The sequence below is a fragment of the Nannospalax galili genome, unplaced genomic scaffold, assembly GCF_000622305.1.
Source record: "Nannospalax galili isolate Female #2095 unplaced genomic scaffold, S.galili_v1.0 scaffold346, whole genome shotgun sequence".
In the NCBI taxonomy this organism is placed as follows: domain Eukaryota; kingdom Metazoa; phylum Chordata; class Mammalia; order Rodentia; family Spalacidae; genus Nannospalax; species Nannospalax galili.
In genome coordinates this window covers 8,777,565-8,804,823 of record NW_008357637.1, presented here as the reverse complement: position 1 = coordinate 8,804,823, position 27,259 = coordinate 8,777,565, and the positions used below count along the sequence as shown (strand labels likewise).

The following is a 27,259-nucleotide window of genomic DNA, read 5'->3' as shown; positions in this document are numbered from 1 at the left end:
TTTGTATTACCTGGGGACTGATGAGAAGGAAATAATGTCTGTACACTCTGTTCAGTACAGACATAGTTTTTCCATCCAGTGTTGAATGGAGGTTGCAAAAGGCTGACTGTTCTTTAGAGGAAGGTGTGGAAGGCACAAGAAATCCTCAGGGTGTGGGAGGACAGCAAGCCCCTCTTCTTAAGGATCACGCAAATCCCTTTAGATTAGTTTATTGGTAGAACAGGGAGAATAGAGAAGGGAAGAGAAGAAATTTTTAGAAAGCTACATGCTACCTTACTGGGGTTGCTATTTTCATTAATCATTTTAACTCTTAAATGCGGGATACTAATATCTTTCAAGCTCTTGAAGTTCTCATGAAGATGCAAATACAGCTCCTTCCAAAACCAGAGAGGCTCCCTCAGTTAAAGGAACGAGCTGACTAGCCCTCAGGCTCAGGAACTAACTTTAGTAGTTTTAAAGATACTTTATTGTTCTTAATGATTTTCATAACACTAAATGTAAAAATACTAATTTCTTAAAGTGCCTGACGCTTATCAAGAAACTGTCTCTGAAAAGAAGTCTCTTCAGGTTCCTCGAAAAAAATCTGAACTTCCTTCAGATGAAGGTATATCTTTCTGGAAGCTTACAAGGGTGGGAAAAATGTCTTCTCCTGTCTACATGTGTTTTCTGTTAGTGCTGATTCCTTTAACTCCTAAATGTAAAAATATTAATATTTTTAAAGTGTCTGAGGCTTCTAGAGAAGTTGTGGTCAAAAAGAAGGTGCATCCTCCCCAAGTGCCAGAAGTTGTACCTGTTAAAGGTACATTCTTCACTGTCCTTTTGCATGGGTGGAGAGGGGGATTTGGGAAGGCATGAGAAGTCTTGTGACGCATAGAGGTGACTCCTGTATATGTGAACAGTTTTGACTCAATGTAAATTTACTAATATCTTCAAAGTGCCTGACGCTCCTAAGGAAGTAGCCCTTGGAAAGAAAGTGACAGAAGTTCCCACCTCAAAACCCAAACCACCACCCATTACAGGTACTTAACCCTGATGAGGTACAGGGAAAAAGAGTTCGTTTGTTCTTAAAAGCTGTTTCTGTGTGTCTACTGGTCTTTGTACTTTTTAAGTGTAAAAATTACTAATATCTTTTAAGTGCCTGAGACTCCCAAAGAGGTTGTCCCTGAAAAGAAAGTGTCTGTGGCACCTCCCCAAAAGCCGGAAACCCCACCTGTCACAGGTACTTGTCACTGACCTGAGCCTTCATAAGACCTGACTCTTCTGTTCTTGAAAGTATTTTGTCCTAGTGATTGTCATAAGCCCTAAGTGTAATCTCACTAATCTCTTTTAAGTGCCAGAGGCGCCCAAGGAAGTTGTTCCTGAGAAGAAAGTGCCACCCAAAAGGCCAGAAGCCCCGCCTGCTAAAGGTATTTACCCTTGACCTCAGGCAAGATCTAAGTCTTCTCTCTTGAAAAGCTCATCCTAGTGGTCATCATGAGTCCTAAGTATAATCTCACTAATCTCTTTCAAGTGCCAGAGGTGCCCAAGGAAGTTGTACCTGAGAAGAAAGTGTCCGTGGCGCCTCCCAAAAAGCCTGAAGCCCCACCTGCTAAAGGTATTCACCCCACTGCCCCTGAGCTTGGTACTGGCCATTTGTCTTTACTCTGTCTAATCATGACAATACTAATATCTTTAAAGTGCCCGAGGTGCCAAAGGTAGCAGTTCCAGAAAAGAAGGTACCCGAAGTTATTCCCCCCAAACCAGAAAGTCCTCCCCCTGAAGGTAACGTCAAAACTATACAAATAGAGGGACAAACAACTACTATTTTAGCTTAAAACATATAAAAATGTATGTATGTATATGTGTGTATGTATCAGTACATAAAGGTAATAGAATTCTAAGGAAAAACTATTAGTTGTTATTCAAATATCTTGTGTGATTCTATACTATAGACAACAATTGATTTCACCTTTGCTAAACACAAATTGTAAATTATTTTTGAAGTGCCTGAAGTGCCACCAGAGGAAGTCATTCTTGAAAAGAAAGTTCCAGTGGCTCCTCCCAAAAAGCCAGAAGTTCTACCCGCCAAAGGTAAGTAAAATCTCCTTGTAGATAGGTTGCCTGCGTCAGGGACTGGAGAAAGGGTGTTGAAAGCGTGTAGGAGTGTCTGTCCACCAGTCTCGCTAGTGTTATTGGTTTGAATGAATATGTTACCAGCCTCTTTTCAATTCTAACAAAAGACACTAATATCTTCCAAGTTCCTGAAGCTTCTAAAGAAATTGTACCTGAAAAGAAAATATCAGTGGCTGTGCCCAAAAAGCCTCAGGTTCCACCCACAAAAGGTACTATATTTCCCCTTCCTATCCTGTCAAGAAAACAATAATACCTTGTACCCCTCACAATCTTTGTAATATATGTATGTATGAACTCTAAATCTACTAATATCTTTCAATCACCTGAAGTTACTCAAGAAGTTGTCTCAGAAAAGAAAGTTCCCAAGACACTGCCCAAAAACCCAGAAGCCCCACCTGTCCCAGTAGCCCATTGTTTGTCATTAACCTAAGTGTAAAACTACTATCTTTAAGTGCCTGAAGTTCAAGAAATTGTTCCTGAAAAGAAAAGATCAATGTCACCTCCCCACAGGCCAGAAGTGCCCCACAGTACAGGTACTTACGATCCAGACCTTGCTCTTCAGAAGAAATTTCTCTTCCATGCTTGAAAACAATGTAGACCAGTGCTCTTCACTAACCTAAGTGTAAAACTACTAATATCTTTAAGTGCCTGAAGTTCAAGAAATCATCCCTGAAAAGAAGAGACCAGCAGCGCCTCCTAAAAAGCCAGAAGCACCCCCTGTCACAGGTACATACGCTGCTCTTCAGAAGAAATACCTCCTCTGTTCTTACAAACACATTGACCATTGATTTTCATTCACCTAAACATAAACCTACTAATGTCTTTCAAGAACCTGCAGTTCCTCAGGAAATCATACCCGAGAAAAGACCAGCAGTGCCTCCCAAAAGGCCAGAAGTGCCCCCTGTCACAGGTACCTTGTCCCCCAGATCTCACTTGTCAGAAGAAATTCCCCTTCTATTCTTGAGAACAAAAGCAAAGTATTGCTCTTTACTAACCTAAGTGGTAAAACTACTAATATCTTTCAAGTGCCTGAAGTTCAAGAAATCATACCTGAAAAGAAGAGAGCAGCAGCGCCTCCCAAAAAGCCAGAAGCACCCCCTGTCACAGGTACATACGCTGCTCTTCAGAAGAAATACCTCCTCTGTTCTTACAAACACATTGACCATTGATTTTCATTCACCTAAACATAAACCTACTAATGTCTTTCAAGAACCTGCAGTTCCTCAGGAAATCATACCCGAGAAAAGACCAGCAGTGCCTCCCAAAAGGCCAGAAGTGCCCCCTGTCACAGGTACCTTGTCCCCCAGATCTCACTTGTCAGAAGAAATTCCCCTTCTATTCTTGAGAACAAAAGCAAAGTATTGCTCTTTACTAACCTAAGTGGTAAAACTACTAATATCTTTCAAGTGCCTGAAGTTCAAGAAATCATACCTGAAAAGAAGAGAGCAGCAGCGCCTCCCAAAAAGCCAGAAGCACCCCCTGTCACAGGTACATACGCTGCTCTTCAGAAGAAATACCTCCTCTGTTCTTACAAACACATTGACCATTGATTTTCATTCACCTAAACATAAACCTACTAATGTCTTTCAAGAACCTGCAGTTCCTCAGGAAATCATACCCGAGAAAAGACCAGCAGTGCCTCCCAAAAGGCCAGAAGTGCCCCCTGTCACAGGTACCTTGTCCCCCAGATCTCACTTGTCAGAAGAAATTCCCCTTCTATTCTTGAGAACAAAAGCAAAGTATTGCTCTTTACTAACCTAAGTGTAAAACTACTAATATCTTTCAAGTGCTTGAAGTTCAAGAAATCATCCCTGAAAAGAAGAGAACAGCAGCACCTCCCAAAAAGCCAGAAGCACCCCCTGTCACAGGTATTTGTCACCCAGACCTTGCTCTTCAGAAATACCTTTTGTTTTGGAAACCTAACATAAATGCAAAACTACTAATATCTTTCAAGTGCCTGAAGCTGATCAAGAAGTTATGCCAGAAAAGAAAGTTCCCAAGACTCCACCCAAAAAACTAGAAGCCCCACCTGTCATAGGTATTTTTTTAAGTCCTCTCAATTCTTCACAATTAATGCCTTCTGTTCTTGGCAAAATTTCTAGTCCATTTGATGACTGAGTTTAAAAAGAAATACTAATATCTTTTAAGCACCAGAAATTCCTCCAGAAATTGTCCCTGAAAAAGCAAAGGTAGAACCTCCTCAGAGACCAGAACTTCCAGCGGCCTCAGGTACTTTCACTCCCCCAAAGATTCAGAAGACCTAACTCTAGTGCTCTTGAAAATAGTTTGGTCCCCGTAAAACCTACATATAATTTCCCTAATCTCTTTGAAGTGCCTGAGACTCCCAAAGAGGTTGTCCCTGAAAAGAAAGTGTCTGTGGCACCTCCCCAAAAGCCAGAAGCCCCACCTGTCACAGGTACTTGTCATTGACCAAGGTTTTATAAGATCTAATCCTGTTCCTCATGCTACTTGCCATCGATGTAACTTCACTAATCTCTTTTAAGTGCCTGAAGAAGTTGTCTCTGAAAAGAAAGTCCCCGTGATACCTCCCAAAAAGCCAGAAGTCCCACCAGTTAAAGGTACTTGTCACTAACTTTAGGCTTCACAATGCTTCTGCTCTTGAAATATTTTAACCCAAGTGACGTTTCACTCATCTCTTTTAAGTACCAGAGGCTCCTAAAGAAGTTGTTCCCGAAAAGAAAGTGTCTGTGGCACCTCCCAAAAAGCCAGAAGTCCCACCTCCTAAAGGTATCTGTCACTAACTTCAGGTCCCACATGATCTAAGTCTTCTGTTCTTGAAAGTATTTTGTCCTAGTGATTGTCATAAGCCCTAAGTGTAATCTCACTAATCTCTTTTAAGTGCCAGAGGTGCCCAAGGAAGTTGTTCCTGAGAAGAAAGTGCCACCCAAAAGGCCAGAAGCCCCGCCTGCTAAAGGTATTTACCCTTGACCTCAGGCATCACAAGACCTAAGTCTTCTCTCTTGAAAAGCTCATCCTAGTGGTCATCATGAGTCCTAAGTATAATCTCACTAATCTCTTTCAAGTGCCAGAGGTGCCCAAGGAAGTTGTACCTGAGAAGAAAGTGTCTGTGGCGCCTCCCAAAAAGCCTGAAGCCCCACCTGCTAAAGGTATTCACCCCACTGCCCCTGAGCTTGGTACTGGCCATTTGTCTTTACTCTGTCTAATCATGACAATACTAATATCTTTAAAGTGCCCGAGGTGCCAAAGGTAGCAGTTCCAGAAAAGAAAGTGCCTGAAGTTATTCCCCCCAAACCAGAAAGTCCTCCCCCTGAAGGTAATAATGAAACCATTCAAACTCTTATTTATAAAAAGAAAAACATCTCTGTGCTGTGGAAATCCTTTTTGCAAAATGTGTCATAAGTGTTAGTCAATACTATCATTAAAAAAGAGCCGCTGTCTTTAAAGTGTATGAAGAACCTGAAGAAGAAATTGCTGAAGAGCCTCCAGTGGAGGTTGTAGAAGAGCCAGAGCCAGAGCCAGAGCCAGAGCCAGAGCCAGAGCCAGAGCCAGAGCCTGCTCCACCTCCAAAAGGTACTTGGCGAGCTACTGGTGTGCCTCCAACCTGTCATTCCCTGTCTTGTCCTCACAGTGTTGGGCTGGATGGAATGGTGTCTTTCTTCCACTTGCCTTTACTGTTTCTAAAGCATAAACCCTAATACTATTAGTGACAGTGCCACCTAAGAAGTCTGTGCCAGAGAAGAAAGCACCTCCTGCTGTTGCCAAGAAACCTGAACCACCACCTGTGAAAGGTATTTTCATTGTCACTGACTTCCTGCAGACAAATATCTGTCTTTAAAATGTCATAGTCCACTGCTGTTCTTAATGAATTCCATATCACTGAAACTATGAGTTAAAACCTACTAATATCTTTCAAAGTACCTGAGGTGCCCAAGAAAGTTGTTCCTGAAAAGAAAGTGCCTCCCGTGGTTCCCAAAAAGACAGAAGTTCCACCTGCTAAAGGTACATGTTGTGGTCGACTGTTGGATGGAGGTGGAAATGGTCTCTAGCTCTTAAACTGTTTTGTTCTGTGTGGTGAATGGTCTTTTCTGATTGCTCATAATGTTAAAATACTAATATCTTTAAAGTGCCTGAAGTTCCAAAAGAAGTTGTTCCAGAAAAGAAAGTGACTATTCCCCCAAAGCCAGAAGTCCCACCAGCCAAAGGTACATGTCAATGTCAGACTCTCTAGAAAGGTACTTGGTGTTGGTCCCAGTGTCACTTGTCAAACTCTGTTTGCCAGTCTTCTCAGTTTCCCATCTATACAACTGCTATTCTGGGTTTTTAGGACTTACATAATTTTTTTAATCACTGCATTTTAAAATGAATGCTTTTGCTTACAAACATTGGAAGAGTTTGCTATCATCATTTTGTAATTTGTAAAAGACATCTTGCTCCCCACTAGATGAAGATTCAAGGACTTGAGTTCTTTTTCTTGGCTTTTGTGTCTGGATTATTTGAGCAAAATGTAAAGTAGAAGTGTTATAGCATTCCTTCACTTCTTAACTACCCAGAAGTAAGACTAACTAATATCTTTAAAGTGCCAGAGGTGCCAAAGAAACCTGTCATCGAAGAGAAACCAGTCATTCCTGTTCCTGAGAAAGTGGAGTCTCCCCCTGCAGAAGGTACATATCGGACCATTACTAAACTTGTCATTTACAACTATTTAGAATTCAGGATTTATTTCTCCCCTTTCTTGAATCTGTCTCTTGGCAATTTTCTGTTCTTTGTCCTCATTGTTTAAATTATCTCTGATCTCAGAGGTATTACCTGTTACTAGTCAACAGTGTCTACATAGATCATAGGTCTCTATGGACCTGTGAGCCTCTCTAATATATACAGAAGGCAAGACAGGACCATCAATGAGTGTAAATGACATTAAAAACAAGAAGTACTTCCAAGCATTCAAATCAGTGCACACAGAAGCCAGTACAAATAGGATAGGTCTCATCTTACCAAAAGGAAAAGATATTAACTGAAACAAGGGAAGAAATCAAGATTATTTATTGTTTTTATATTCCATGCATTTTATAATTTTGTCTGGCACACTGAAATAAAATTAACTGATGTCTTTAAAGTATATGAAGAACCTAAGGAAGTTGCTGCCGAAGAGGAAGAGCCAGTTCCTGTTGTAGAAGAAGAGGAACCAGAAGCTCCAGCTCCACCTCCACCAGGTATAGGGCAGGATCTGCCGCACAGGAAATCGGTCAATTGATTGTTATGTGCGTTACATATCTTAAGCCAAAATATCAAGCTCTACCTCCTTGTTTGAAATTTGTCATCATTGGCAAAAACAATATTTTCACACATAAAATTTGGTTGGTTCTATAATTATAAAATTATAGAATTTTACAATCTATAGACCAAAAAGTATGTGTGGTTCCTTTGTTAACACTTATTCAATTTGTCCTTGTAATCATCTAATTCTAAAAGAAATTCCTATTCTTCAAGTGCCTGAAGAGCCCAAGAAGATTATCCCAGAGAAGAAAGTTCCTGTTGTCAAGAAACCAGAAGCTCCACCTCCTAAAGGTACTTATGTTAAAAAAACAAACATAAAAAATAAAGTGTTTACATCAATTTTTTGCTGTCTAAAGTTCACACTGTTTCTTTGCTGTGTGTTGTGTCATACTGTGTGTCTGTTAACTGGCATCTTTATGTTATGATGTTGCACAAATTTGTAGAGTTAATATGATTATCTTATAATTTTACATTATTAAAAACTACTAATATCTTTAAAGTACCTGAGACGCCAAAGAAAGTTGTCCCCGTGAAGAAGGCCCCAGCTGGGAAAAAGCCAGAACCACCAGCAGCTGAAGGTATTCTGACCATCCCTGACACCATCCATTTAAAAAGCATACTCTGATTCCTTAGAGAGGAATCCACTGAGATCTACTTGTTATTACAAACAGGGACAAAAATGTCTTAATTTGTTTCCACTAATTTAAATATTACTCCACTAGTTATAGATTTTTTTATTCTTAACATCTTAAAATGTTTTCAAATACTCTTTTTAAACAAAACTAATATCTTCTAAGTGCCTGAGGTACCGAAGAAACTTGTTCCAGTAAAGAAAGAACCTGTACCTGTTACCAAAAAACCAGAAGTCCTGCCTGAAAAAGGTATCTACCAAGAAGAATCACATTTCCCTGACTACTAAGTATTATAATAATAGCTCTTAAGGCAAAAAAATGAATATAAGATTATATAAGATCACATTTTATAGAGAAAGGGGAAAATAATGAGGGCAAAAAGAGGAAAATAAAACAGAAAATGATCATGTATGGTTTTACAGGTGGTAGAAAAGATACAGAACAGCTCAACTCACTATACTTGGTTGACTATTACCATTAATGAGGCACTGTTTTAGAACATATGAGGCCTGATCCTGTCTTTAAGCATCTTAAATATGTTTGAAGAGCAGAAAGATAGGACAACTCTAACACAAGTAAGAGGTGACCCGTTTCCAAATTGAGTACAAGTTACAGAAGCTCAGACCAGGCAAAGATTAATTTCAGTTGCAGACATTATGGAAAGCTGCAAGGAAGAAATTGAGTTTTCATTTTTGGTGGATTTTTCAAAGGGGAGAGCACATTGAAAGGCACAAAGGGAGGAGGGTCTAGAAGTTCAAAGACTGTCAGTAAGATAAGCAGTGTAGTTTGAGTGTGGAGTTATAGGACATCTTGGATAGTAATACTGAATGTAAAGATAGAGATCATATTTTACAGTTATAAAATTTGTCTTCATGCTATAAACCTGGGCAATAGAAAGAAAGCTTGAAAAGTAAGAATACAAAATAATCAAATTTGAGCTATAGAGAGGGAATTGGCTGCAGCCCTAGCTATTGAAAAATCAGTGGTAGTAGCAAAAAGGAACAATAATTACTGATGGTCATTAAGAGTTGGCCAAAGTCAGTAATGGCAAAAATGGAGAAGGAAAGTGTATCTGAAAGAGACAGAGATTGAGTTGGTGCCAAACTACTGTTAGTATAATTAGGGAAACTGAAGAGAAGATAATTGTAGAGGTTGAGGTTAAATGTCCATGAGAATAGCTCTTTGTTTGGATTCCTGAGCTGTTGTCATAAAGAAGATAGTAGGTATGTTCTTCATTTCCAGGCATGGGAGTTAAGAATGTATACTAAGACCTTGGAAATGAGATCACAGCTAGAGAGTAGATCCTGAAGTCATCTACGTAAAGCAAAAAGAGCTGAGCTTGCAGAATTGATCACTCTGTAAGGCAATCATTGTTTCAGGTGTCAACATCAGTCTAGTAGGGAGGAGCTACATGCAAAGGTGCTTGGAAGGTGACAGATGAAGAAGGCTGACAACACTCGCTTGTGTAATTAGAATGCGACTTCTCCATGAAGCCTTCTAAGATGAAAATCCCAGTGCTGTCCACTGTGTTCTTTGCCAACTTTTTTTGCAAAATCTTGTCCATATTCTAAGTTCTTAATGATAAAGAAAATTAATATCTTTAAAGTGCCCGAAGTGCCGAAGAAAATTGCCCCAGAAAAGAAAGTGTCTGTTCCTACGCCTGAAGAGCCAGAAGCACCACTTGTCCCAGGTACATGCTGCTCTTTAAATCTTGGAAAGATGGCATCAACTTCACCATCTTGCTTTAGTTATAGACCGGTCTTACATATTTATCTGTTGTCTGTCTTATGTGTTGACATTATTGATATCTCGGGTTATCTGAATAATATGTTATAGAGTGTGTGTTGATATGTTGCAATTTAGCAGTTGCAGTGTTCTATTCTGAATACGACCTAATATACAACACTGTTTTTTAAGTTGAAGAGACTCCTGAAGAAATAATATATGAAGAAAAAGCGACCATAACCATTGGTAGAAAAGAGACTCCCCCTGTTGAAGGTATACATATGCACAAATGTATATTTTTAATCTCTGGAAAACTGTCAGTGGTACAAAAGTACTTACTAAGATGACATTCCTGCTTAAAATTACATACAGAAAAAGCATTCCAGAATATTTGGCTGCTTTGTTTTACAAATAATTATTCTCCTTTTGAATTAGACTCTTTAATTTGGTTATTCTTGATGGTAATTAACCATTCTGAAATGCACAGTTTACTGATGCAAAGCTTGAATAACTGCATTGGATTCTCAAGTAATTACCAGTACCAAATTTCAAGTCATCTCATTTGCCCTCAACATATGTGCAATATGCTATTTACTAATAGAAAGTTCCAATGTAAGAAAAGGACAGGCTTGAGGCTGGGGATGTAGCACAACAGTAAGAATGCCCAGCTATTGTGAGCAGATCCTGGGCTCAATCTCCAACACCATCAATAAAAAGAAAAAGCAACTGGAAATCTTTCCTCTTTTTCTGTTCAAGTGACTTTGCATGGATTCTATATTTTTGTTCTGTGAATATACTCTTTGCATCTATGTGAAATTTGTGTGCAGTTGTGTGAAGAATTTTTGTTGCGATCTTATATCTTTTAACATTCTTTAAAGAACGTGAAATTGAAAAGTTTATTGAACCTGAAGAGCCTGAACCTGAACCACAGCGAGAAGAAATACCAGTACAAGGTATTCAATTAATTGGACTTAAATCTTCATCACCATATTCTTCATCTTGACCTATGTATAGTTTTGTTGTTCTACATGTATAGATCTTTGCATCTATATGTAAGAAATCCTTTGTTTTAAGTGTGAATCTGTTATTATGTCTCCCTGTATTTGTACGCAACATCATATAAATGTGGCTGGTCTGGATGCTTCCTTTGTTGTTTAGTGCATTTGCTATATATCCTTATCACCTATGTACAGTGTTGATATGTTTTATGTTGGACACTGTTTTATGTTTCATGTTGGACACTGATAGTACATATCAAAATGCTTTTTTGTTTCATACATATTTAAATTTCTACCAAATATCCTATATATAGTCATGCTGACATGTACCTAACTAACAATCCTGAAATATTCCTTCAAGAACCTGAACCTGAAAAGAAGGTTATTGAGAAACCAAAACTCAAACCAAGACCCCCAGCACCTGCTCCTGCTCCGCCTAAGGAAGATGTAAAGGAGAAAATGTTCCAACTTAAAGGTACAAAATGCCACTTCTGAAGCCTTATTAACCTGCTTCAAACTTCTGTTTGGCCTATGGAAATGGGGCTTTCAGCAAATGTATTGCTGCTGAGAGTGCATACTTCCAGACATGATCCTGCTATGAGAATTGCATAGACATGTGCTTCCGCTGCCTCAGGGGCCTGTGTTACCTTTTCAAGCCATGCCTACTGCCCCAAAGGTCAGATGGTTCAGTCAGCAGCATTCTTGACATCTGGATGCAGTGGCTACCCAACTAACTTTCCACGTGGAGTGGGGAGGAAGGTCTTTTTATTTCAAAGCCTGATTGCTATGCAGATCTTCATTGTCGTCTGCATGTGAGATGTCTAAGAAGTCTTTGCAAGATATTTTTAACATTGCAGTGACGAATTTATGTAGAAGCCAAAAGTTTGTTCTTAAAGGACCGCATGTTCCTTCTATACAAGTAATATATTTATGGTGTCCAACAGCTGGTGTGTCCTCATATACCATGAAAATAAGGCACATCACAACCCATCACTGATGTTTCCTCGCTTTGTTTTAACTTAATAAAAACCTAGCTGTGTTCTATAGGGCTCTTAGTGTAGCTGAAAGAAAGTTTCTGAATAGATTTTGTATCTAGAATCTCTATTACTAAACTTCCCATATTCGTTGTGATTTTTTTTCTTTGAATTGGTGCTTTTCTTAAATCTCATAAATGTGTTTTATGATCATGTTTTATATTATAAATATATATAATGTTTTTATTTTCTTTTCATTTTCATAAAAATTATCTTGTTTACATTATAAGATTTCCAAATCTAAAATATTCAGTTATAATCTTACATAAGGACTCTTCCCATATATAGTTATACATGCACAGAATCTTCTAGAATGTGAAATTGCTTTCAGTGATTCTTGTCCCACTCAAAGCTTCCTGCATTTTAGGTCATGGGTAGAGAAGTGGGCCCCTCTGCAATGTGACCCATCTGGTGACTGATGCTTCATGGGGACACATGTTTGAATAACACATTTCCTTAAAAGTAAAATGTCTTCTTCCTGTGAAGAACAGTAATTGCCTTCTCTCTGTGACCACTCCTGTTCCAGTGCTTCTTGCCTGTTCCTTTGTGGTTGTCCTTGGCTGTTATTAATGTGTTCTGGTTATAAGCAAAGCTTGGTTTTGATTTCTGCAGTAAAAAAAAAACATTTGCTTCAAATTAAATATGTAAATAGTAAATTAAGCTTTAAAATTCTTTAAAGCTGTTCCAAAGAAGAAAGTTCCTGAAAAACCTGAAGTTCCTGAAAAAGTGGAGCTTACACCGCTGAAAGGTATTTCACAGGCTGGCAAAGCCACCCAGGGGATTACCTCTTCATCTCACTTCTTGCTTTCTTCTGTAGTCATGGAATGTTCTCCCCATCCCCACTTTTAATTTAGTGATCAGAGAAGTAGAATAATCGCACTCATTTCTTCTACTTCTGTGGCTTCTATGGTCCTGGCTCATGAGTGTTGGCAGCTCCTTGTGTCTCCCATCAGTTTCATACATCATGTAGATGCGCATTGTTTATCTTAGTTCCATATGTCTACTTGCATTTTTAAGCTAAACAATGTCAGATTTTACTAGTTAGATGAAATCGATATCAGGAGACATCTTAGATTAAAATGCTGAACAGTTGTACCAGTTGGGGATCTGCCTGGATATCTGCGTCTTAATTTGTGTGATAAGCACTGTGGATCATATCATCACATCCTCCTGATGTGCTGTTGCACAGTTCCTTGGGATTCCTCATGGCTGACCTGCCATTTTATTCTTATTTACTCAGGATGTTCTTTCAAGAGTACAGATCTCACATCTTTAGGAAAATAGCGATACCACTGCAGGTCATTTTGCTTTGAAAAATCTTATCCCTATCTAAAATTAGAGCATAAAGAAAAATAAATAAATCAGAAAAGTCTTGAAAATACTTATTCAAAATAATTTTTCTAACAAGCTTAGTGAGTAGCAGTATTCTGTTAGAGTAATTAAAACATGGTGACACAGAAATTAAAAATTACCTATGTGAGCATACATTTCCTGACTCTTAAGACAGAGATTATAAAATAATTTTTGTCCATTTTAATAAGTAAATATTAAACATTAAATTAATATGTAATAACATAATTTTAAAAAATAGCCACAACGATGTATTCTGTGTTTGTCTCAAAAATCAATATCTTTAAAATAAAATAATAATATAGAAAAATGAATACGCATATATGCTTTCATTATATGTATAATGAAATATAATTATGCCTATTGTATAAATAAATGTATATTTTGCCATCTCAACTGACATTATTATATAGGTCCAAACAATGAAAATAGTTTAAAATACTGATAATTCACAAATAGTACTGAAGGTCATCATAAATAATCATGATTAAAATTTTTAATGTTCAATTGAAATTTTACTTAAAATACTTGATATTACAAAATGTGATTATTTTAAAAGACATACATCTCTGACTATAATGTTTCAATTTTTTGAAGTAAGACTTAAGCCAGATTATCTTTATTGCATTAAAAGAAAATCAATGAACTACAAATGTGCTCTTTAAGCACCAAATGGGAAATTTTATAGAAATAGTTAATTCAGACTTCATATGATTGAACAAAAATGTTACATGATACATACAAATGAGTTTCAAGTTAGATATCAGTTGGCATCAGTAGGAAGGTAAAGTTGTTCAGTAATCACCGAGCTCTATTTTGGTTCTATTGTCTTATTTAAACCCATGTGGTAATAGTAACAATAAGGCTCCTCTAGAGCACATTGACCCCCATGCTTGGTCTTCACTGCAGAAACAAGAAGACATTAATTTGGAGTTCCTTGGGTTATTTTTCATTTAAGTTCAAGAATATTTTCTTATTCATAAAAACTGAGCTAACACCAGCCTTGAAATCCTATAGTTCTATCATTTTAAATTAGTGTTATTTCAAATAGGAGATTTTTTTTAAAGCATACTTCTGTTCAGAAAGTGAAATATGATCTTTCTCAACACCAAGGGTCACAGCACATTCCTTGACTTTCTTTTCCCATTAATGGAAAAGACTAAGCAATGGCAGTAATTCCTGTCAGTATCATTGAGTGCACATGATGGTCAAGAAAATACCAATGTGGACGTAGGCAATAAAAAATTTATACATTGAAGCAAAAATGCTGTCAAGAGTCCTTAGAATTTGAGGAAAGATTTCATAATGTCAATATAGAACAAAATATTCTATACTCTTTAAAATGATTATATTACAGTCAAGTAGATTTTATAAAGAGTGTATAGATGTTTGCATACGAAAGAACTTGAACTGTGTTATTTGCTTTTAAATCCTGTGAATTTATATGCAACAAAAGTGTTCCTTGACACACTAGCTAGACAAACAGTTTGGAAGAGATATTTTTCTTGTTGCGGTTCCATTTTTGTTTGAATTCACTTCAAATTTGAATCATATTCTTTTAAGTGCCTACAGCTGAGAAGAAAGTTCGCAAATTACTTCCTGAACCTAAACCTCAGCCCAAGGAGGAAGTTGTTCTGAAAAGCGGTACAGTATTTTTCTACTGGGATGTCAGTTTTAAATAGCATAAAAAGTTGAGTTGAAAGCTCACAAAATAATTCTGTCCCTTAATATTTTTTTAAGTTAGATTCGCCCTCAAAATTTGAATGTAATTCCATTAAAAATTGAAGGAGTTCTCATTCATGAATCTTTTTAAAAGACAGATATTTTGTGAGCACTCATAGTATTTTGAAATTTATACTGTTAACAGATATAACTAAATTGACACTATTCTAACAGCAGTGATCATAAGTGTCATTTTCATAACCAAATTGTGTAATAAAATACACTAAACTTCTAAAGCATTTTACACACAACTACTTAAATCTAAATTTATTCAATTTTACGGTGACACAGGGTCACCAAAACTAATAACTCTTTAAGAACTAAATATCTCTTTCCTACTAAATATTAAAGGATTAGATATTCAAATGATCAAGTTCTAACATTGTCTTCATATAGAATTGCTGATTTCTAGGCTATAGTTCTTTAGATATCTACACTAATCAAACTTTACATTTTTTAATCTAAGTATTTGTCCATAAATCAGGTAGAATTATTTAAAATGTATTGCTATTTAAATAATTTCTGTTTTACTTGAGCCATTTCGCTCTATATTTTGTCTCTGAGCATAGTATCTAGGGAGGTATGAAAAGGTTCTGAGTCTGTTATGAAGTAATGCAACAACTTCAATGGGGGTGGAAAATGAAAGCATTTTTTGTGTAATCGCTGATTTCCCGCTTTGCTAGCTTGCATGCCTTTCATTTGCCTTGCTCTGCTCATTATTTGTGTTCATCAAGCTTATTCAACATCTTCATTAGTTTACCTTGGTTTACATATAAACCTTTTTGTCTTTTAAGTTCTAAGAAAGAGACCCGAAGAAGAAGAACCTAAAGTAGAACCTAAAAAACTAGAAAAAGTTAAAAAACCAGAAGGTAGGAGTCACAGTGACAATTTGTGAAATTATCTTTTAACAAAGTGGACATTTAACAAAAGGTTTATTTTGTAAACATAAATGAAGCTCAACGTTTTAAACGTAGTTTCATATTTCATCTGTTTGTAGTGTGTTTTCCATCATCTGCTTTCTGTTTCAATAGTTTATAGTACTATTACCCAAATACAATCACCTCTCCGCCTTTTGCCTTAGAACAAGTACAGTACCTGTTCTTATCAGCAGTAATAATCTCCAAAATCTATTCTTGCAGTTCCCCATAGATCATTATTATTATACTACCATTATCATTACTGTTATGACTTTGCCATGCAAATTTTTCCAGTGTAAATGGCTATAATAATCTAGTTGGCTATAGAATAAATTCATGGGAGGGTATGGGCAGTGCTTCGTGAAATCTGGGGGTAATTATCATTTGCCTGTTATCAAGGGAGCAATTACAGACAGTTTTGCAGAACTGATTTACAAAGGGAGAGCAACTGGGAATAAGGAATGGGTAGATGGGATGAAAGAAGGAAAAGCCAGAAGCATGATCACAAAGGGAAAATAGAAGTCAATAGATAACATGGAAAGCCTTTGTAAAAGCCGTCAATAGAGTTTTGAGAAATAATTTTTCAATCTAAAATTTCAGATAATTTGATTTTTCAATTAACACTAGAAAATCATCTTATTTCCTTAAAGTACCACAACCGCCTCCAAAAGCCGTTGAAGAGGTGGAAGCTCCTCCAAAGCCTGCACCAAAAGAAAGGAAAATTCCCGAGCCAACAAAAGGTACAAGCTCCCGGCACGTTTGATTCTCTCTAATCAAGTGTGTTCCTGTAGTATTTAAACATCATTAGCTGGCATCTAGACTGAACAGGTGACCATATCTGGTTATCACATGTATCTTATTTTCGTTATCATGTCACTCTCCTGTGCAATTTGCCAATAATCATCTACCTACAAATAAATTACTAGGGAAAAGTTATTAACGAATAATTAGCCAATAGCAACTTTAAATTCAGAAAAATTACTTTACTATACTTTTAAACATTTTGTTTAAAATGAAAAATATGTTTAGACCAAATATTTTATTCAATAACTATATATGTATAAATCCTAATACCTTCCATTTACATTAAATTTCCTTATAGTTTTGACTATGTGAAAAATTTCCAAATCACTGTGATAACCTCATTTCTGTGGATTATTTTAGTGCCTGAAATTAAACCAGCAATACCGCTCCCCGGACCTGAACCAAAGCCAAAACCTGAACCAGGTGAGCAAGTTTAGCCTCAAGGTGAATGGTACATTCCTTCAAGCTCCGCACAAATGAAAGAAAAAATGAAAGAAATAAAAATTTTAAGATTTAAATTTTAAAATTAGAAAATGAGCCAGGTGTGGTGGTGCACGCCTGTAGCCCCAGCACTTGGGAGGCAGAGGGAGGAGGATCTCTGTGAGTTCAAGGCCAGCCTGGTCTACACAGTGAGTTCCAGGACAGCTGGGGCTACAGGGAGACCCTGTCTCAAAAAAAAAAAAAAATTTAAAAATGATACGTAGTAAATAAAAAAGTAAAAGTAAGTGAAAGTCATTGTGCTTCAAATTTCTGACATCTCAATATATTTAACACAGGGTTCTCAGAAAAGCTAGCTATTTGAAAGTTTCAACATTACATCAGAAAAGGCAATAGCACCAAATCTGGTTGTGGGAAGTGACAAGTAGATGCATTAATATAATGGGTGTGGTCCCTCCACAGAGGTGAAAACGATCAAAGCCCCTCCAGTGGAGCCAGCTCCCACTCCCATCGCTGCCCCTGTCACCGTGCCAGTGGTGGGGAAGAAAGCAGGTATGGATCCTGTGCTTCTCTCTCTGCTAGCTTGTTTCGTGGCTTGATAAAAGCCTTCACACTGGAATAAAATTCAAGCATGCTGTCCAGTCTAGGGGGGGGGGGTCTGTGATAAATTTTTAAATTTTCTTCACCTGATATACTCTATCCATCTACTATCTCACCCAACAGATGCATATTGTGTTTTAATTGGATTGTGCAGTCCTGCTATACATTGTTTCTTTCATATGCTTTTGGGATTAAATAATAAATATGCTGATGAAAACCATGGAGACAAACTCTCCACATGCACAAATGGAAATCCCATGGAACAAACTGCACCCTTGTGTCCTATAGGAATCATTTCTCATTTAAAAAAAAATACTTGGGAGACAGAGGCAGGCGGATCTCTGTGAGTTCAAGGCCAGCCTGGTCCACATAGTGAGTTTCAGGACAGCTGGGACTACAGGGAGACCCTGTCTCAAAAAGACCAAAAAAAAAAAAAAACTATTGAGATGGTGAAAGCTTAATAAATGAATAATGTTGGTGGTTACACAATTTTGTGATTATAATTAATCCAATTGTGTACTTAAAAATGGCTAAAATGGAAATTTTTATGTAAGATATATTTTACTACAGTAGAACAGAAAAGGGGAAAAGGACTTCACTATTCAGCCTTTAAGTACATATAGGGATTTAAATCTGGGGCTGGAGAGATGGCTCAGTGGTTAAGGGCACTGGCTGCTCTTACAGAGGACCCAGGTCCAGTTCCCAGCACCCACATGGTAGCTAACAAATGTCTATTAACTCCAATTCCAATGAATTTGATGCCCTCTTCTGACCTCCATGGGCATTGTATGACACAGGTACATTTACATACATGCAGGCAATACACTCATACACATAAAATAAAAATAATAAAATATTTTTAGAAAGCAAAATGAAATAATCCAATAGCAATTCTCTTAAATGTACTAGCTTAGTGGTATAGCCATCTGCAGTCCATACCGAAGATACTTGTTATTGTATATGAACTCTTTAGACATTTGTCATATAGGTGATGATTTCAAAACTGGATGTGTGATTATTAGTCATTGGTACATGCACATCCTCTTTGACCTGTGACAATTTATCAAGTCTCTTTAAATTTTTTTTGAAAATTATCCCCAAATATTTGAATTTAGAATGTGTTTAATGATATGAAAAATGTTCTTTCAACTATAATTTAATTTTTAATATTTATGCTACATTTAATCACATGATTTGAACATTACTCTTATAATTTTAATGTGATACCTTTACTTGTTCAGAAAAAGATCATGAATTGTCATTGAGCTAATTTCCTGTCTTCTTTGGATTTATTAATCTACTCTATTTTATGTAGAAAGAAAGACTTTTGGTCATTTCTGACCCATTTCCTTTTTCTTCCTCACTTATTCCTTATTGGAAAAAAATTTCCTTGGTTCACATAGCTAGCACATGCAAAATCATGTAAAATATTTTTCATAACTAAGCAAGAGCAAAACCCTTTCTCCCAGGTCAGCAGTAAACTTTCCAGAAACGGGAAAAAAATGGCACATTCCAATTTTCAGGGGAAGAGGGATGCCAGGGATTGAATCCAAGGCCTCACACGTGCCAACAGACACTTCACCACTGAGGTTAACCCCAGCCCCTTAAAAAAAAAGTTTAATCCTAAATTTGTTGGAAATTTTACTAGTCACATCAATTTTAGAATATGGCTTCTTGAAAATACCGAAGTATTCTCCATAGAAGTCAATATTTATTTATTAATATTTATAACAAAGAACATGATTCATCCTACATGGTTTACTAATAAGCATGAAAAAGACTGAAAATTGCATAAATGCCAATTTTCTTTTGTATTTCAGAAGCCAAACCTAAGGAGGAAGCTGCCAAGCCAAAAGGTCCCATCAAAGGTGAGTTTCTTTCCCTCACTCCTGTGGGAACCTGTCATTTCGTGAGTTCCCAAACTTTATGTCCAAGGGGAAAATGTTTTCAAAATTTATAACAATCTTTATTATTTCTGAAAACCAGTGTCTTCTGACATTTTAAATATGTGCTTCTATTCAAGTGGATATTATGAATAAAACCAACTCAATTTTGGCATAGTGAATCCTCAGAAGTTTTTAAATTTTCTGATGCATATATTTTTATACATGAATAAAGAATAATACATTTGTTATTTGTGGAGTTCTCATTCTCCTGTTTGACATTTCAATTGCCTAGTCTTTATTTTTCTATTCTTGTCTTCTTTACTATTTACTATTTATTATTTATTTATTTACTATTTATTATTTACTGTTCTTGTCCTGATTACGGCTGACTTATCCAGCAGACAGCCAAGTGCACACTTTGTGACTCCTTTGGAGATGCCCGATTAACTTTTCACTTTACTATGAATTAGGCGTGGCCAAAAAGACTCCTTCACCAATAGAAGCTGAAAGGAAAAAGCTCAGACCAGGAAGTGGTGGGGAGAAACCTCCAGATGAAGCTCCGTTCACCTACCAGCTGAAGGCTGTGCCACTGAAGTTTGTGAAGGAAATGAAAGACATCGTCTTGACAGAAGCAGAGTCCGTAGGCTCCTCTGCCATCTTTGAATGCTTGGTCTCCCCATCCACTGCCATTACAACCTGGATGAAGGACGGTAGCAACATCCGCGAGAGCCCAAAGCATAGATTCATCGCAGATGGTAAAGACAGAAAGCTGCATATCATTGATGTTCAGCTTTCTGATGCTGGTGAATACACCTGTGTCTTACGTTTGGGAAATAAAGAAAAGACCTCCACGGCTAAGCTTATTGTAGAAGGTAATTTCTAGTCTTCTGCACATGCTCTCTCTCTCTCTCTCTCTCTCTATATATTAAACTTTACAAAATATACCTCAGTATCAACATTTATACTGAAATATGCTTATGAAATTCTCCACAGAACTACCTGTGCGTTTTGTAAAAACTCTGGAAGAGGAAGTTACAGTGGTCAAAGGACAGCCATTGTACCTGAGCTGTGAGTTAAACAAAGAGCGGGATGTGGTCTGGAGGAAGGATGGCAAGATCGTGGTAGAGAAACCCGGCCGAATTGTGCCAGGTGTTATTGGCTTGATGCGGGCCCTGACCATCAATGATGCAGATGATACTGATGCTGGAACATACACAGTTACCGTGGAAAATGCCAACAACCTGGAATGCTCATCCTGTGTAAAAGTAGTAGGTGAGTACTTGGAAGGCAAGGAGGATTGCTTGAGCGCATGAACTTGAGACCAGTCTAAGCAACACAATAAGACCCCCCACCTCAAAACAGCAAATAAAAAAAAGAATATTATTGTAGGTTAGTATTTTGCTAGGAAATTTTGTTCTATTTATTACACTAAGAAAACAGAACTTTGTTTCCCAATATCTGAATATCAGAAGTTCCTTATCTTACCCAAAAGGAGACGCAGTCTATCATAGATTATGTCCAGCTTCATGAACTTTCCCTATTCCTGAGAGTTCCTTTAAAATTCATTTATTCCTTCTCACTTCATTTTTCAACAGAAGTCATTAGAGATTGGCTGGTGAAACCTATTCGAGATCAACATGTGAAGCCCAAGGGGACTGCTGTTTTCAGCTGTCACATAGCCAGGGATACGCCAAACGTTAAGTGGTTCAAAGGGTATGATGAGATCCCCTTGGAACCAAATGATAAGACGGAGATATTGAAAGAGGGAAATCATCTAATTCTCAAAGTTAAGAATGCTATGCCCGAAGATATTGATGAGTACGCAGTGGAAATTGAAGGGAAAAGATATCCTGCAAAGCTGACACTTGGAGGTATAGGAATCCTGCTTGTTGTTCTGAAAGATGATGTTGTATGTGCATAAAGCAAAATAGTACGCAAAAAAAAAAAAAATACAGAAAGCGAACCGTTGCTAGATTGTCTAAAGCATTGTTACTTCATCTCTGACCAACACAGAGCGCGACGTTGAACTGCTTAAACCAATAGAAGACGTCACCATTTATGAGAAAGAAAGCGCCAGCTTTGATGCGGAGATCTCAGAGGAAGACATTCCTGGGGAATGGAAGCTGAAGGGAGAACTTCTAAGGCCCTCACCTGTGAGTAATCCTATTTTAGTCATGAATATAACTACATTCCGTATTTAAATTTGATATGCCAGCCTTGTTTAATAATAATGGAACCAGGTTCTAAACTCTCAAAAGTAGGAAGCTATTTGATGTATTATTCACAGACCCCTTGGATAAAATTTGATAAACTTTTATAATGGGCTATGCTTTGCTTATATTCATTAGTATATTATTTGAAACTCTATAGAAATCTGTATCTGAACTATTCCCCTCAAAGGAATTCATCTCATGCAAGTACTAAGTAAGGTTCCTGTTTTCTCAGACTTGTGAAATCAAAGCTGAAGGTGGAAAACGCTTCTTAACTTTGCACAAAGTGAAACTGGACCAAGCTGGTGAAGTTCTCTATCAGGCCTGTAATGCAGTCACAACTGCCATTCTGACAGTCAAAGGTATGGGGCTTTAGAACTCAAGCAGTGGGCTCAGCTTCGTTTCCCATCCTCTGCATTCTGAAGCATCTCATTCTTTCTTAAATTTTGATTTTCAGAAATCGAACTTGACTTTGCTGTACCCCTGAAGGATGTCACTGTGCCAGAAAAGCGACAGGCTCGATTTGAATGTGCCCTCACCAGAGAGGCAAATGTCATATGGTCTAAAGGCCCTGATATTATCAAGGCATCTGACAAATTTGATATTATTGCTGATGGAAAGAAGCACATTCTTGTTATCAATGATTCTCAGTTTGATGATGAAGGGGTCTATACCGCTGAGGTGGAGGGCAAGAAGACGTCAGCACAGTTATTTGTTACAGGTAAAAGCTGGTGGACCTAACTGTGACCTGTAGTGTGTAGGCTTGCATATATATTGTTTTAAAGACAGAATGCCACATTCTAAGAGCCAGCTGTCAGCCGCCATTGTCACTAGGATTTTATGTTCACAGTGACACACTCACACACACAAACACACACTCACACACATACTCACACACACACTCATACACAGACACACTCATGGAGTTATAGGCAGTCATGAGCTGTCTAACATGGGTGCTGGGAATCAAACTCCTGCAAAAGCATTATGTGCTTTTAACCACCAAGCCATACTAGTTTTGTTTTTTTAGTCAGTGTCATACTGTGTAGCTGTGGCTGACCTTGGGATCCTCTTGTTTCTGTCTCCCCAGTGCTGGGATAACAGATGAATGCCATTTTTTGTTTTTTTTTTTTTTTTTTTTTTTTTTCTTTTTGAGATAGGGTCTCCCTGTAGCTCGAACTGTCCTGGAACTCGCTATGTAAATTAGGCTGGCCTCAAACTCACAGATACCTGCCTGCCTCTGCCTTCCAAGTGCTGCGAGTAAAGGTGTGCGCCACCACGCCCAGCTTGATTAGTTCTATTTGAAAAGAATGAGTAAATGTTTCATAAAATAGCTGTTCTTCTCCCTACTGGAGTAGAATCTTTCTGGGTATAAACTGTGTTTCTGAATATATTACCCACACTTGCATTGTAGGTATAAGACTGAAATTCATATCACCTCTTGAAGATCAAACAGTAAAAGAAGGTGAAACAGCAACTTTTGTTTGTGAGCTTTCTCACGAAAAAATGCACGTAGTGTGGTTCAAAAACGATGTCAAGCTCCACACCAAAAGGACAGTGCTCATGTCTTCTGAAGGCAAGACTTACAAACTGGAGATGAGAGAAGTGACCCTGGATGACATCTCTCAAATAAGAGCCCAAGTCAAGAACCTCAGCTCTACAGCCAATCTGAAGGTCTTAGGTAAATGGGACCAACTTCTGAATGGTGGGAATACATAGTAATTATGTATTTTAGCCCTAATGTCCTTTAATAAACTTCAGTTTATGATGACCTGCTGAACATCTTTTGACAGAGGCTGACCCCTACTTCACTGTGAAATTACATGACAAGACCGGAGTTGAGAAGGATGAGATCATCCTCAAGTGTGAAGTGAGCAAAGATGTGCCAGTTAAATGGTTCAAAGATGGGGAAGAGATTGTGCCTTCACCCAAGCATTCCATCAAGACAGATGGCCTGCGCCGCATCTTAAAGATCAAGAAGGCGGAACTCAAAGACAAAGGCGAATATGTGTGTGACTGTGGCACAGACACCACCAAAGCCAATGTCACTGTTGAGGGTAAGTTGCTCTGAATTTAAATTTCCCCATCTCTGAAGCTGCAGTGTACTGTTCAGTCATACTAACAGACCTCTGTATATTTACAGCTCGACTAATAAAAGTGGAAAAGCCTCTATATGGTGTAGAAGTGTTTGTTGGTGAAACAGCCCGCTTTGAAATTGAACTTTCTGAACCAGATGTTCATGGCCAATGGAAGTTAAAGGGAGAGCCTTTGACTGCTTCTCCTGTAAGTGATGATAGCTGACCAGACAGGAGTGGGTGCTTGGTTCTTCAGGTTCCCCTCCAAAAAGTGAGATTTCTTGATGACTTGCAGGAATTCCTGTTTATATAAATATCATTCCTCTTTTTTTTTTTCTAAATCTCACTCTACATAGGACTGTGAAATCATTGAGGATGGGAAGAAGCACGTCCTGGTTCTTTATAACTGTCAGCTAGATATGACTGGAGAAGTTTCCTTCCAGGCAGCCAATGCTAAATCCGCAGCAAATCTGAAAGTGAAAGGTAGCTATACCTTTTTGTACTTCTGTGCAAGGCCTCCTCCTGAGACTCTGAGTTGGTGGAAAGTTGTGAATGCAAGCAGGCTCTGATCAGATCCTCACCATCCTCTCTTTCAGAATTGCCTCTTATCTTCATCACACCTCTTAGTGATGTCAAAGTCTTTGAGAAAGATGAAGCTAAGTTTGAGTGTGAAGTATCCAGGGAGCCCAAAACATTCCGTTGGCTGAAAGGAACCCAGGAAATCACAGGAGATGACAGAATTGAGCTAATAAAGGATGGCACCAGGCATTCATTGGTGATCAAGTCGGCTGCTTTTGAAGATGAAGCCAAATACATGTTTGAAGCTGAAGATAAACGCACAAGTGGCAAATTGATCATTGAAGGTAAAAATTTTTACCAGACTGGTCACCTATAAAATAATTTTTGGCAGTTTTAAAAGGTTAGGGCTGGAGAGATGGTTCAGCAGCTAAGAGCACTGGTTACTCTTGCAAAGGACTTGGGTTCGATTTCCAGCACCCATGTGGAGGCTAACAACCATCTGCAACTCCAGTTCCAGGGGAATCCAACACCCTCCTCTGACCTTTGTGGGCATTGCATGACATGGGTGCAATTACATACATGCAAGCAATATACTACCACATATAAAATAAACTATTTTTTAAAGTTTAAAAAATAATTTTTTGCTTTTATTTGTATATTGTTAAAGTGCTGGATATAATGAGTTGGTTTTTTCTTTGACAGGAATCCGGCTCAAATTCCTAACCCCTCTCAAGGATGTAACAGCCAAAGAGAGGGAAAATGCTGTGTTTACTGTGGAGCTGTCCCATGACAACATCCCAGTGAGATGGTTCAAGAACGATCAACGATTGCACACCAGCAAGAGGGTCTCCATGCACCATGAAGGGAAAACACACTCCATCACATTCAAAGACCTGTCTATCGATGACACCTCCCAAATTAAAGTGGAAGCAATGGGGATAAGTTCGGAGGCTAAACTCACTGTTCTGGGTAGGCACTTCTTAAAACTGAACGTTATTACATTAAACTCAAGAGAAATTTGTGGACTATGTATGCTATATAGTCATCTAAGTGTGATAACTTCATGAAAGTGGTCCTGATCTCTAAGAAAACTTTGCATAAACTGCCAAGCATATTTCTGAAACACGAGTACCTAAAAATATGGCGATGTTAAGGCAATCCCAACTGTCTTAGACCCACAAAATAGCCGAAGCCAGAATTAAAACTGGCTAGTCATGTTTAAGAATGTATAAACACTGGGGCTGGAGAGATGGCTCAGTGGTTAAGAGCACTGACTGCTCTTGCAGAGGACCTGGGTTCAATTCCCAGCACCCACATGGCAGCTATGAACTGTCCTTAACTCCAGTTCCAGGGGACTCCAAAGCCCTCTTCTGACCTCCATGGCATTGCACAATATGCGTGCACTCACATACATGCAGGCAGTACACTCATACTCATAAAATAAAAATAATAAATAAAATATTTTTTAAAAAGAATGTATAAATACTTTGTCCTTTTATCAAAATTGTTTCAGAGAACTCAAGTTTCTAGTAAGATTGGATAAAACAATTTCTTACTTTCTTATTATTTTTCAGTATCAAGATCAAATATGAAGTCTAATATATAGAGACACTCTCACAGCCAGCTATTGATAGCTTGAAAATAAACAATGTAAATTTGAAAACTTAAAGACCTAATAAGATTTACTAAAAAATTAGAAATTTGGACAAATAGTGAGAGAACATGTAAAAAAGTGAAATTGCATAGAATTATAAACTATTGTTAATTTTTTTAAAGCATGAATATAATGCAGATGGCTTAAATCTTGGTAAACTACATGCACCAATTCTCTAATATTTAGAAACTGAAAATGCTAAATAACTGAAGATTTGGTGCAATTTTACAATGTACTCAGGACTCTCTGAGCTGGTTCTCAGTTCTCCAAGATGATAACACTTCTCCACTTCTACTTTATGTGCAGAGGGAGACCCATACTTTACAGGAAAGCTTCAAGACTACACGGGCACGGAGAAGGATGAAGTGATTCTTCAGTGTGAAATCAGCAAAGCAGATGCACCTGTGAAATGGTTCAAGGATGGGAAGGAAATAAAGCCATCTAAAAATGTTGTCATTAAGGCCGATGGCAAGAAGCGAATGTTGATCCTCAAGAAAGCCTTGAAATCAGATATTGGCCAGTATACCTGTGACTGTGGGACAGATCAGACCTCTGGAAAACTTGACATTGAGGGTAAGAAATTTTCCACATGTCTTACTCTGGGCGCCACAGGAGTTATTTCTGCCAGAGGCTAATGGCATATGCTGACTCTTCACTTTTCCAGATCGGGAAATTAAACTGGTACGACCCTTGTACAGTGTAGAGGTGATGGAGACTGAGACAGCCCGCTTTGAAACTGAAATCTCTGAAGATGATATCCATGCCAACTGGAAACTCAAGGGAGAGGCACTGCTCCAAACACCTGTAAGGCTATTTCTGAACTTGTCAATACTAAGAGGCACAGTATGAAATGGAAAAGGACAGGTGAAAAGTCAGAGTGCATGCAGGGCATTTAAAACATGGAATCAAGTTTGGTATCAGACCCACATCCTAAGAGAGATGCTGGGGGTCTATGAATGGGCATGGATGGTCACCTTCACATTAATCTTATCCAGCACAGTACAAGTTATGTATATTCTACATTGCTGCACATTCAGAATTATATAGTTAAAAGAAATACTGCCTCCCTGATAGAGCTGTGAACTACATTTAATTGTAGCATCCTTTTCATTAAGATTGTGCTTCAGAAAAAAAAAATCTCAAAAATTACTCATTGTGAAATTATTTTTCTTTTTCGGTACAGGAATGTGAAATTAAAGAAGAAGGCAAGATACATTTTCTTATTTTACACAACTGCAAACTGGACCAGACTGGTGGTGTAGATTTCCAGGCTGCCAATGTTAAATCTAGTGCCCACCTCAGAGTTAAACGTAAGTGTGTGTGTGTG

The 27,259-nt window shown here is 37.9% G+C and overlaps 1 protein-coding gene across 2 annotated transcripts in view; it reads left to right on the top strand.

The window, feature by feature from the left end:
* Positions 1–27,259, top strand: part of Ttn (titin) — a 278,254-nt gene that overhangs the window by 144,109 nt on the left and 106,886 nt on the right. For both annotated transcript variants that reach the window (XM_017794905.1, XM_017794904.1), the window contains 50 exons: positions 521–604; positions 722–799; positions 936–1,019; positions 1,136–1,219; positions 1,332–1,406; positions 1,511–1,594; positions 1,678–1,761; positions 1,984–2,070; positions 4,261–4,341; positions 4,445–4,528; positions 4,617–4,691; positions 4,777–4,860; positions 4,973–5,047; positions 5,157–5,240; positions 5,324–5,407; positions 5,539–5,664; positions 5,799–5,882; positions 6,010–6,093; positions 6,219–6,296; positions 6,672–6,755; positions 7,209–7,304; positions 7,582–7,659; positions 7,869–7,946; positions 8,166–8,249; positions 9,607–9,690; positions 9,918–9,998; positions 10,604–10,678; positions 11,085–11,198; positions 12,437–12,505; positions 14,671–14,751; positions 15,624–15,698; positions 16,397–16,486; positions 16,911–16,973; positions 17,451–17,540; positions 19,409–19,456; positions 19,945–20,346; positions 20,468–20,746; positions 21,070–21,345; positions 21,488–21,627; positions 21,920–22,046; positions 22,142–22,405; positions 23,099–23,365; positions 23,478–23,741; positions 23,828–23,967; positions 24,116–24,242; positions 24,356–24,622; positions 24,981–25,247; positions 26,239–26,505; positions 26,597–26,736; positions 27,116–27,242. In XM_017794905.1, the coding sequence (XP_017650394.1) occupies positions 521–604; positions 722–799; positions 936–1,019; positions 1,136–1,219; positions 1,332–1,406; positions 1,511–1,594; positions 1,678–1,761; positions 1,984–2,070; positions 4,261–4,341; positions 4,445–4,528; positions 4,617–4,691; positions 4,777–4,860; positions 4,973–5,047; positions 5,157–5,240; positions 5,324–5,407; positions 5,539–5,664; positions 5,799–5,882; positions 6,010–6,093; positions 6,219–6,296; positions 6,672–6,755; positions 7,209–7,304; positions 7,582–7,659; positions 7,869–7,946; positions 8,166–8,249; positions 9,607–9,690; positions 9,918–9,998; positions 10,604–10,678; positions 11,085–11,198; positions 12,437–12,505; positions 14,671–14,751; positions 15,624–15,698; positions 16,397–16,486; positions 16,911–16,973; positions 17,451–17,540; positions 19,409–19,456; positions 19,945–20,346; positions 20,468–20,746; positions 21,070–21,345; positions 21,488–21,627; positions 21,920–22,046; positions 22,142–22,405; positions 23,099–23,365; positions 23,478–23,741; positions 23,828–23,967; positions 24,116–24,242; positions 24,356–24,622; positions 24,981–25,247; positions 26,239–26,505; positions 26,597–26,736; positions 27,116–27,242 (6,243 nt within the window). The remainder of the gene's footprint in view (positions 1–520; positions 605–721; positions 800–935; positions 1,020–1,135; positions 1,220–1,331; positions 1,407–1,510; positions 1,595–1,677; positions 1,762–1,983; positions 2,071–4,260; positions 4,342–4,444; positions 4,529–4,616; positions 4,692–4,776; positions 4,861–4,972; positions 5,048–5,156; positions 5,241–5,323; positions 5,408–5,538; positions 5,665–5,798; positions 5,883–6,009; positions 6,094–6,218; positions 6,297–6,671; positions 6,756–7,208; positions 7,305–7,581; positions 7,660–7,868; positions 7,947–8,165; positions 8,250–9,606; positions 9,691–9,917; positions 9,999–10,603; positions 10,679–11,084; positions 11,199–12,436; positions 12,506–14,670; positions 14,752–15,623; positions 15,699–16,396; positions 16,487–16,910; positions 16,974–17,450; positions 17,541–19,408; positions 19,457–19,944; positions 20,347–20,467; positions 20,747–21,069; positions 21,346–21,487; positions 21,628–21,919; positions 22,047–22,141; positions 22,406–23,098; positions 23,366–23,477; positions 23,742–23,827; positions 23,968–24,115; positions 24,243–24,355; positions 24,623–24,980; positions 25,248–26,238; positions 26,506–26,596; positions 26,737–27,115; positions 27,243–27,259) is intronic.